The 12,499-nt window shown below is 29.2% G+C and overlaps 1 protein-coding gene across 1 annotated transcript in view; it reads right to left on the bottom strand.

Moving 5' to 3' along the window:
• Positions 1–12,499, bottom strand: part of LOC105843164 (uncharacterized) — a 61,798-nt gene that overhangs the window by 22,866 nt on the left and 26,433 nt on the right. Inside the window, exons 3-5 of the mRNA XM_065815038.1 lie at positions 9,913–10,188; positions 9,680–9,707; positions 3,806–3,855 (exon numbers count right to left, since the gene is read on the bottom strand). Of these exons, the coding sequence (XP_065671110.1) occupies positions 3,806–3,855; positions 9,680–9,707; positions 9,913–10,188 (354 nt within the window). The remainder of the gene's footprint in view (positions 1–3,805; positions 3,856–9,679; positions 9,708–9,912; positions 10,189–12,499) is intronic.

Raw genomic sequence — 12,499 nt, 5'->3', positions numbered from 1 at the left:
GCATTAAGAAAAGGCAAGAGATGATATCTCAATAAAAATACACATGTTGAGCAGATGTTAAATGCATCCGGCAACTGTATTGTAGAAGGGCTCCTAGGCTAAGACTTAAGGTGTGAATAAATTTTATCTGCTAACCAGTTTCGCACCCCTTCTTCATTTATTAGACTGATATTGATGTATTTATAATAAATTGTTTGCAGTTTAGGATGTTGAATGCTGGATCTTCTTGACTCATTGCATGGGTTTTGCTTGTGTTAGCTGTTGTCTCATGTTTTTATGACTAGGCAACTCATTCTATTATCTCCTATTTAGGGTACAGCTCTAAAACTCAGTTTTATGGTTCATCAGAGGCCAGCTAGTAGTCAGGTTTTTCGATGTTATTTTAAATGTCTGATTCTATTAACAGCTGTAAAATATTAGAGTAATAACAGTGCCATGTAGCTCATGGATAGTATCCCTGTTTGCACTTTGGAAGTGCATTGTCAATTTGCTTAGGGCTTAAGGTTTAATAATAGTAACGAGGCAATTACTTGGACTAACAGAGTAGGGAGCACTACCTGTGATTGAGTCAAGTTTAAGTCAAATGACTAAAGTATTAAAACTATAAAACACAAAAACCTATTGCCATCACCAAGTTCTCTCAATCTATCATTCACAAATACTCGTGGTCTTCAGGAAAACTTTTCTTCTATTGAGTCTTATCTCTAACAAAGTTCATCAGACCTATATGCTCTTTGTGAGACTAATTTAGGTTCAGCTATCTCATCTTGTGACCTTAGTGTTGATGGTTATATTCCTTTATTTGTAAAGACTCCAATAGTCACATGCTTGGCCTGGGCATTTACATTTGTAAAACTATGCCCATTTGTCAGGAAACTAGGTTTGAATCTACAGACTATTCTTTTATGTGCTTTTGTTTAGCCCCTCTTCACTCTATTACCTTTGGGTTAGGGTTAGTCTATTACCTTTCTCTTCATCTCAAAACTGCACTCTTTTTGATTTTATTTCTGATCAAATTGAGCAAGCCCTTTCTCTTTATCCTTCAGCCAATATCATTATTGTTGGTGACTTCAATGCTCATCACACTGAATGACTTGGCTCTAGTGTCAGTGACTCTACAGGCATTAAGGCCCTCAACTTTTACCTCTCTCAATCTCTAACACAAATAGTCAACTTTCCAACTCGCTTTTCAGACAAATCGATTTTTACGACATTTACCTTCTCTACACAACTAAGCCTTGTTTCTGATCTTAGTCAGTGCTCAGTTTTGACACATTCACCCTGCTGATCACAGCTTAGTTCTCATCAATCTATCTAATCTCATTCTTCATCATTATCAGTATTCACCAGCCATTGTACTTTTCACAACTATCTTAAAGCTGACTGGGACTCTTTCCGCCTTCCTGCTGACAAATGTGCAATTTATGTAACTTCTTGGATTCGGACTGGCATGGAATCTTTCATTCCCTCTCATTGTGCTGCTGCAATTTCTGATTATAACCATTACTTCCTTATCAATCACCAAAACAATTCTCCAAAAAACAGAAGTCTGTGTACTTTTGCTAGGCACTATTGTAAAAAGGTTTTGTTTAATGCCAAAGCCCAATATTCTCAGGTCACAAAATATTGTATTTCATCTCAAAAATTAGGATCCAGAGACTTCTAGACAACCTTTAACAATGTCTATAATAAGGGCAAAACTGTTATTCCTCCTCTCTTGTATGGTTCAGATTTTGTTAGTTTACCTAAAGACAAAGCTAAATAGTTTGCTAAGAACTTCTCATCAATCTCATCTCTTGATTCCTTTAATCAAATCCTACCTTATATAGTCAACAAACAGGTTGATCCGTTGCTTAACATTCATACCTCTCCAGCTTCTGTTTCTAAGTGATTTCCTGCTTAGACTCTCTTACAGCTTGTGGTCGGGACAACATACCTGTTAAAGTCTTACATAAGTGTTCTCTGGAGCTGTCATCTATACTTTTAAAACCATTTAACAAGCGCTTATCTAAGTTATTGTTTCCAGTCTGCTGAAAAGCGGCATCTGTTATCCCTATTTTCAAAAATTCTAGAGAGCGATTTGACTCGTCTAACTACCGTCCCATTAGCCTTCTTCCTATCATAAGTAAGGTTTTTGAATTTTTAATTAGCAAATACTTAATCTCTTATCTTGAATGTAATAACTTACTTTCTGAACAGCAATATGGATTTCAATCTTCTCATTCTACTGCTGATTTGTTAACACTAATAACTGATAGATTTTATTGTGCAATAGATAGATGTGGAGAGGTTAAGGCTATTGCTCTCAATATTTTTAAAGCCTTTGATAAAGTTTGCCTTGCCATCTTCTCCATAAGCTCTCTTTTTATGGAGTTTCATCTTTAAAATTATTGAATACTTACTTATCATAGTCCTTATATATCATAATCCTTACATATCATAACATCTTTAATATTGTTGAATCCTTACATACCTATCATAGCCTAAAAGTTGTCCTTGATGGGTAGCAGCCTTCATTATTTCCTGTAACTTCAGGGGTTCCTTAAGGGCTTATTCTTTTCCCTATACTTTTTTAAATTTACATTATTGATCTACAGAAATTCTCACATCTAAGGTGGCATTGTTTGCTGATGATACTACCATCTATTCTTGTCTTGATAAGAAGCCAACACTCTGATTGCTTGGAGGGGGAATTTAAGCTTGAAAAGGATCTCACTTCTGCTACAACGTGGGGTTCGCAATGACTGGTGTACTTTAACTCAGAAAAAATCAATTTTTTTTTAACTAATTGTTATCGCAGTAATCTAGATCTTCCCATATTTATGAACGATAATGTACACAATTAGTCATCTACCTTTTGTCTACTAGAATTCCGATCTTTTTAGAAAATCATATATCATATTGATTGCAAAATTAGCATATGCTAAGTTGCATCTTATTATCGCACTTGCCAACATCTTATTCTGGATTTTATTCTTTATTTCTATAAATCTCAAATCTGTCCTTGTATGGAATACTGGTGCCATATCTGGGGAGAATCTTCCAATGATACATTTTCTCTTTTAGACAAGGTGCAAAAATGATTTGACCTTCAACCATTGTCAGATTGTCATAATATTGCTTCTCTATCTTTTTTCTATAAATACTATAATGGGCGCTGCTCTAAAGAGCTAGCGTCTCTTGCGCCACCTACTAAAATTCAATCTTGTGTTACTTGTCATTCAATTAAGTCTTATCCTTTTACTGTGACTGTTCCTAAGTGCTCTAAAAATTCTTATTTGTCTAGTTTTTTTTCCTCGAACATCAGTTCTTAGGAATTTGCTCTCTTGGTCTTGTTTACCTTATTCATATAATTTGCAATCTTCTGTTAATTAAAGTCGTTAAAAAGCCGTCTGTTAATTGTTATCTTGTTAAATAGTTAACTCCGTCTTTTCTCTTTCAGTAAGTTTCAAATTTAATAGTGGCTGTTTGGAGCCTTGTTAGAAGTGAAGATGATTAAAAAAAAATGTCTTGTTGGGTCTTTAATGAAGCAAAATTATATAAAAATTATAAGTACTGTAGTATCAAATACTGAAAAATTATATATTTTTAATACCTATTTATTCATTCAAAAAATGTTTACTGATGAATGAATTAAATTTTCACTTTTAGGTTGTAACTTTATTTCACTTTTTTTTTTTTTTTACTTTTAGGTTTTTAAAATTTTTTCACTTTAAAATTTTTTAATTTAAACTTTTTTCAAACCAAACAGAAATAACTTTTTTTTAAATTTTCTTAAAATTAAAACCCAAAATTAAAATCTGACCTTTATTAATTTCTTGGTTTGTTTGTTGAGGCAGATCATCAGGTTTATATCTAAATAGATTTAAATAAATTATTACTTTTGAGTTAAAAATTTAAAAATATATATTATATAGAGTAAAATAAAATGAAATAGAAGATAAAATGAAATAGAAGATAAAATGCAAGAAAATGAAAAATTTTGCAGAAAAAACTTGCAGCACCACAATCGATCTCTTTTTTACATTTTTAATAGTAGGTAGATATTAGTACTAACTTTTCATCAACTAATTGAGTTATAAATTCAGCATTAAAGCTATTGCCAATATTTTATCTCTCTTTTGATGTCTCAAAATTTCAAATCTTTTCAAAGCTTTACAAGAACCAAATTATTAATATAATAAATATACACTGTTAGTTATAAAGGTGAGTATTTGTTTTTCTAAGTAATAACTTAATAAAATATCAAATGTAGCACCACATTTCATTAATATATGTGTTTCTAAAGACAAAAATGATCACTACAGTGAAGCATATTTATTACCTGCAGAACTAGCTGAAATGTTTTAGAAACAGTAAAATTTGAAAACTTTACAAGAAAGTTTTTAAATTTGATTTGCGACTTGGTGGAACTAAATTTAAGTAATCCAGAACACCAACCAAGATACTTTTTTTATCATAACAGTTGGCAAGAAAATACTCCAAACACTTTTAATATTAAAAATTATGCTGAATTTTTTACAAGTGACGACAATACATTTATTAATGTGTCCCAAAAAATAATTTTTTTTGTCTGTTCACACCCCCTATATATGTTCTACAAAATAAAGTAATACTGGATTAAAAATTTTTTTAAATAAAAAATATTTGGGGGGAAGGGGGTGGCCTAAGATCCTTAAACATTAGACAGGTCTATAAATATTATCAAAAAATTCAAATATATTAATCAGGATAAGGATAGAATAAGGATTAATAAGGATAGAACCTTGAGGTACCCCAGAAGTTACTGGAAACAAAGAAGAGTCTTGGCCTTTGAGGACAATTTAAATAAAGCGGTTCGAAAGAAGCAATTTAATTATCTCAAAAACTTTTCTAGATACAACATATGAAACAAGCTAATGGAGAAGACCAGCATGCCAAACTTTGTCAAATGCCTTATATAAGTCAAGAGCTCAAGATAAAATCTTTCAGTAACAGCAGCTAGCAAGTCAGCTGAAGAGCAAGAGGATCGAAAACCGCATTGATTGTCTGACAGTAAGTTATTTCAAGATAGGACAGGAGAAATTTATTTATTAAAGACTCAAAGACCTTGCTAATAACAGAAAGATGACTGATCAAACGATAATTGGAGGGGTCAGAATGTTCGCCAGAGTTTTTGAAAATCAGAACAGATGCTATTTTCCAGCAGGCAGGAAAATGAGACTCAGTCAAGCACTTAATTAATAGTTTTGAGATTGAAGAGAGTTATGGAGAACAATTTTTGATGACTATGACAAGAATGTTGTCTGGCTCACAATCTGTATAAGTTTATGAGTTTAATTTAGATATCACTTTAGATTTCCTGCAAACATTATCTTAAAACATCAGGCATGATATTTTATAAATGGATAAAGAAACATACTTTATCTAACAAAATACTAGAGATAAGGACAGAGTAGGTTTTATAGTTAGAGTGACTAATTAATGAGCTCACACTGAATCAAAATTTAAACATTTAAACAAAACATTTAAACAGAACACATACATACATAAAGTAACTTACGAGTGAGAAAACACTGCGCCAGAGGTTCAAACAGAAAACAACACAGAAAAAAAAAGAATTACGTCTAGAACTTATATTTTTTTAACTTATATAATTTTTCTAATAAATTAGGCGACATTTTAAATATAAAATAACAACTTACTATTAATGATTGTTTGATAAAGAAACAAATGTTCTTCTATTTATCAAAGAGTATAAAATAATTTCTTTTATTTATATACTTTTGTCTTATTTTAACAAGATTCTAATAAAACTAATGCTAGTTGAATTGTTCAATAAACAAAAAAATTAATATTTTTTTAATGACTATTTCATGCTTTGCGTAGTTTGAAAAGTTTATTCTTGTATGTATTCATAGTTAGTTTTATTAACTTTGATAATTATTAATAATTTCATTGAAAAAGCAGTCGTTGTTAAATCTTTTTGTTTGCAAAATCAATCGTACAAATTGCTTTAAAAGAAATATATTAACATAAAAAACACATACATCAAATTACATTTACTTAAAAAAAACTTTTAATATATTTTTTAATAATATATATTTTTTAATATAAAATTTTTTTTATATTAAAAAGTAATAGTATACTACCAAAATCTATTATATAAAATAAACTTTAAAAAACTTTGATAATTTAAAATATATATATTCAAAACTTCTATTTTTGTAAACAATTAATAGTTTAAAACGTTTACGGCTTTGCAGATCTCCATGAATGAGCAATAGTATTAAAATAATAAATTAAATTTAAATAAATATTAAATCAAATAAAAATTAAATTATATAATCGTTTGATAACATAGTCTTATAACATTAAATGCTAAAAATTTTGACAAAAACTTAAATACAATCTTTAAGACAGAATAGTCTAGAACATAATTTCACATAGTCAACGCATTTTTTGAACCAATAGAATTAGTTTGTTTGTAGATTTGGCAGGTTTTTAGTGTTTGCGAATTTTCTTTATTCCACACCAAGATGTTTTGAGAACGTTTAAGTCTTTGTATGTTTCCATGTATGTAAAATATATGTTTCCATGTATGCAAAATATATATGTAAAAGAAAGTTTTTTTTATATTCATAAACTTGAATGTTCTCAATGCATGTTTCCATGTCCGCAAAACCAAAATTTTAAAAATACATTAAATGTTCTTAAAACATCTAATAAATGTGACCAAGTTGTCGCAACTGAATATTATTTTTGTGGTCAGTAATCGAGTGCAATTGCACCTGCTTCCTGACCAAGCCTGCCACGCTAGAGGTTCAGACAGAACACAAGCATACATATAAACATAAATAGACAGAACACAAACACACAGATAGCAGCTTACGGGTGAGAAAACACCACTCCGGAGGTTCAGGCAGAACACAAACATACAGATAGCAACTTATAATTGAGTTAACACCACGCCAGAGGTTTAGACAGAACACAAAAATACAGATAGCAACTTACGGGTGAGTCAACACTGCACCAGAGGTTTAAACAGAACACAAACATACAAAGTAGATTACAGATGAGCTAAAACAGTATCTAAGGCACTTCAAACTGTATAAAAGATACACAAAAAAATGTATATATGTATAAATTACTATAGGCATGACCGATATTAAATAGTACTGATGACAGGAAGTAAACTCCTTACAGTCTTTGCTTAGAAAGCGAATCCCAAAGGGCAGCAGGACATGGAACAGGTTGCACTGGGTTGCATGTTACCAGTAGCAGGGTAATCATGAAGACCATACCCCTAACCCAACACAGGTCACCATTGTTAATGACGATGTTGAAGACCTTCCAAAAGTCTCTAGAGCCTAACTTCTGAGATAAAATACAAGATTTAGTAAACTGAGATTAATGGAGCTTAGCATCAGACAGCACCATTTAACATCAATTTCTTGCAATATCAAAAAATGATTTGTTTTCAAGAGTTTTTCTATTGAAAAAGATGGGGAAAAAAATTGATTTGAAACTAACAAAAATAAATAAAAATTTTCATTCCTGCCTGGATCCAGGAGGTTACATAGGAAGTGCATTTATCGATTTTATGCAATAACATATTGCTGTTTGTTCTCAAGAGAGTTGTCCTTTTAAAAAATATGAAAAAAATGATTATGATTAGATATAGCAGCTGCACAAGAAGTTGAAAATCATAGAGTAGAAAGAGGCTTGATTTGGAACCGATAAGAAGGAATAAAAGCTTCATTTGGAATAAAAAAGGATTCTGGACATAAGCCTTAAATTCTTTATTAACAGCAGATCAAATTGCTGCAGAAGCAGGTGTCACTGCTAATTTATGTTCAATGTAGCAAGTTATTCATGATAATTATCACCATAGGCGCAAAAAATATCAGCAGAAACAACTAGTGACAACAAAACAGATAAATAATCGATTAACTTTTGCAAAAAACAATTTAACATGGAAAAAAAATTTGCAATAAGTAAAACTTTTTGACAAAAAACAAATTTGCCTTAATTGCCCAGTTAAGTGGAATTTATTATTTTAAGGATTTGTGTTAAAAACAAGTAGTACCTGCCTAATGGGTGGTAGTGGTGTAATTACCTATGTGCAATCGGATATCTTGGTTAATCAGAAATTTAATCAGTTAATAATCTTTTAATTGTTCAAGAATTTTTATGAAATGAAGCATTTGGCTGTAAAAACCTTGTTTTTTAGTAGGATAATGCTAGAATTCATATTAAGATAGTAAAGGATTATTTCAAAAACTTTGGGAACTAAAACTTTGTAATAGTTAGCTAGATTCCCAGACCTGAATACTGGAGAATGCTTGGCAACAGCTGTCACATATAGTGTTTGAAGGTGGTAAGCAGTATAATTTACTTGATGAGATAAAATCACACATTGCATCTGCATGGGATACAATTTAAATCTTGTAAATAGTAAAGTTGTAAAATTCTTTACCTTCAATATAATTAGGCAGTAAATAGATAAAAGATAATAACAGATAAAAAATAGATTCATCATAGAATAATGCATATTACTTTCAATCTTTATCTGCGGCTATAGACTAAAAGTATAACAGTATTAAACATTTTATCGGCATTTATATGTAAATTTTTTTATTGTATCTAATTATTATTTAAGTTAGAATAATGTCAACTTTTTTAAACTTTTGAAACAGTTTAAACCTTCTTCTAAAGCTTTCTCATATCTGAAAGGACACTGGATGAGATCTGAACTTTTTTTATATACCAATACCAAGGCTATTGGTATATAAAATAAAGAAAATAAAAAATACATATTACTCATAAAAGGCGTGTGGCCGCATGCCTTATATGATTACAGCACTTTAATAATTTGCAATTTTTAAAAATGCACTGAAAAACCCAACTTAATTGAAGTGAAATATAGAAATAAACTAAAAACTGAAAAAGAGCAAACAAAATTTTAACAAGTGTAAAAAACAAAATAAAGATAAAAATAGTAAAGTAAAAATAAAAGCATAAAAATATTTTTTTTTTTTAATTTAGAGATTTTTATTTTTAATTTTAAGTGTCTCAATAGTAAAAACCAAATAATTTTTTTGAAAGCGTCTTAATTATTAGTTTGAACCAAATAATTTTTCATATAACATATCATTGGTGTAGCATTTAAGCTAATGTAATGTTTGAGGTTCTTGAATATGGGTTCAAATTCTTTCAAAGTCACACTTTTTTATTGTTTATTTATTTAATATCAAAGTTTTAAACTTTTAAATAATTAAGTTTCAAAGTAACTATGCTTAGATTAAATAACTTTGAAACTTTGATCTTTTCTAAATTCTATGAAGTGACATTTTATGATTATATTTTTTTAGGTTTATCTTTTCTTATTTTATCATTTGTTAAGATTTTTATTTCTCTTTTCAGTTTATGGTTTGTTTATTTTTAATTTTTGTTCAAGTATACTTTAGTTTTTTTAGCACATTTTCTAAATGCGCCAATTATCAAAACTTGCAAAGAGTCGTGGTCAAGTTGCCAAAACAAAATATTATATTTGCAATTTAAGGCGTGCAACCACATGTCTCCTATGAGAAAGCCTGTATTGTGAGATGATTTTCTCACACAAAAGACAAGCATTCTGCAAATGAGCCCAGATACAAGCATAAGTGCCACACAAAAAAACAGCACAAAGTTTTATTACCTTTTTATTTCTGGAGTACGTAAGTAATCTAAAAATCAAAAATTTTCAATTTTTATGTTGTTGAGTAAAAGCATAAACTTATATATGTTAGTTAATACAAATTTTGAAAATCTGAAAACTAAATTTTTACTTTGTTACAAACTTAATGCACATTTATTTTATAAATGTTTTGTAAACACATATTAGTACATGAAAATAAAGAATAAAACTTTATTACTGCTATGAATTCTTACCTCCGAATTCCCTTTCAATTTCAATCACTACATCTGAACGTTCGAAGGATATTAACTCATTTTTTAATTGCTCCCATGAAGTATTTCCATTTACTTGTTTCCATTTTTTTAAAACATTTACAGCTTTCTCATAACATTTTGTATTATCAGAGCCAATGTTATCAAGATCTGAATCACTTAAGCCAAGGTGTCTTCCCCATCGAAACCAATCACTTCCAATTTTATAACATATCTTACCACAACATTTTGAAGTTAATTCGTCAGGATTCTTTAACACTAGTTAACAGAATTGAAATTTGAAAAAAATAATAATAATAACAAAATAAAAATTAAAAAAAAAATTAAATAAAATAGGTACGAATAACAGAAATGATAAAAAGAATATTAGATGATATTATTTTAGTTGATGTAAGTAAATAAGTTGTGACACAAAATCATAGTTAGCAATAGCTATAAATAAGTTGTGACATAAAATCATAGTTAGCAATAGCTATAAATAAGTCGTGACATAAAACCATAGTTAGCAATAGCTATAAATAAGTTGTGACATAAAATCATAGTTAGCAATAGCTATAAATAAGTTATGACATAAAATCATAGTTAGCAATAGCTATAAATAAGTTGTGACATAAAATCATAGTTAGCAATAGCTATAAATAAATCAAGACATAAAATCATAGTTAGCAATAGCTATAAATAAGTTGTGACATAAAATCATAGTTAGCAATAGCTATAAATAAATCAAGACATAAAATCATAGTTAGCAATAATGTGTTAAAATAATAAAGTTAATAATCTGTAATCAAGATGATACCAAAAAAAGAATGAAGAAACTTAATGATATATAATAATATCAATGATATATTAATGATATATAATAATATCAACTTGTTTCTCCGCGCAGCGGCCTTGTTCGACAAGGTTCGTGTTTCGGAATTATAGAGTTGAGAGAGGGTTATAACCACTATTAAGTAGCCTCCACATCTGTAGTGGCCTTCTTGGCCTTGAAGAGGTGAATAACAAAAAAAAAAATATCAATTTAATAAATAATGATAAATAAATATAAGGAATAAAATACATTGACAATAGATATGGGATATTTTAAAGATATATATATCTAGATGATAGCACAAAAGAATTTTATTTTCTGATGGATGTAAACTGCAAGGACCATTTAAAAAAGATCCTTTTTACAAAACTATATTTTGTAAAAGACTGTTTCACAAACTATTGTTATTGTGCATATAAACTTGGTAGTTAGTCATTTGTTGATTAGTAGCTTTAAAACATCCCCTGTACTCCCCTTAAACATCCCCATGCTGCATCTAGGATTTCTGAAACAGAGTGATGATCGCTCCGTTTCAGAAATTCTAGATGCAGCATATTGTGAACCAAGATGGTTATTTATAATTGATATAAATAACTCATTTGGTTCATGATTGGAAAGTAAAAAAATAAAATATCAAGGTAAGCCTGAAACATATTGAAGCATGCATGTCAAGTATACTATCATTGGAACATGCAACTTAATAAAGATACAAAAAAATTAATTAGTCATAATGCTTTATTTTAGAAGATGTTATTGATAAGTTTATTTATTATCACTTTAAATCACATAAAATTTCACTTGCATTTATAGGTTATAGTAAAATGTTATAGTTAAAAAAGTAGAAAATGTTTGTATTGGAACTAAATGAATCAACCATTTTCTCTTTTATAGTTGAATTAACACAAACCGTTTTTGAAAAAGACCAATTAAGTTTAACTCTTTGATATGTACAAAAAATTAAAAAATAAAAAATTCTACCATGTAGCGGAGATTAAAGGATCCTTTGGCAGTAGGTTTATCAATTAATATTATTGCTTAAAGACAAAGGAGTAGATTTAAAAAAGTGCTGTGGTCAAGGATATGACCAAGCTAATGTGATTTTAAACAATGTTTTATTAATATTGATATTTAACAATGTTTTATATTTTATAACAATTGTTTAACACCCTTTTTTAATAAAGGTAATCAAAAACCTAAAATTTATAAACTTTAAAAGGGGGAGGAAAAGGGTTTAGCACCTTAGGCACCCTTATTTCTTTCTCTAAGTAAAGCCATCTTTCCTGTTGCTCAGGAAACTAAAACATTGAAATAGCAATAATAAGGAAATTATTACTGAACTACAAATTCTTTTGTCAAAAATTGTCAAATGTTGCATTAATGGTATTAGTAATTTTTTTTTTTAAGCTGTAAATTTCTTATTTAGTTTAATGCCTTGTTGTTGAGGTGGGCAAGGAAGAGGGGAGGGAAGTGGGAATCCATAAATAAATAGGGTTTCTAAAAAAAAAGAAGGTAATTTGCTGATCATATAGAGAAATTTAGAAAAATAGTGGCACCAATCAGGGTCTTATTTTAATATTATTTTCTGTTGTTAATTAAAAACATTCTGCTTCAAACTGTTGTTTTTTATCTCGTTAAACTTTTAAATCTTAATCAAAAACTTCTAAAGAATTTGTGAACACATTGCATTGACTTTATTGTAATGACTTCAACACATTGCTTTGACTTTATTGCAATGACTTTAACAAATTGCATAGACTT

The sequence above is a fragment of the Hydra vulgaris genome, chromosome 13, assembly GCF_038396675.1.
Source record: "Hydra vulgaris chromosome 13, alternate assembly HydraT2T_AEP".
Classification (NCBI taxonomy): Eukaryota; Metazoa; Cnidaria; class Hydrozoa; order Anthoathecata; family Hydridae; genus Hydra; species Hydra vulgaris.
Note: the sequence above shows the minus strand (reverse complement) of the source record. Positions and strands in the feature narration are given on the sequence as shown.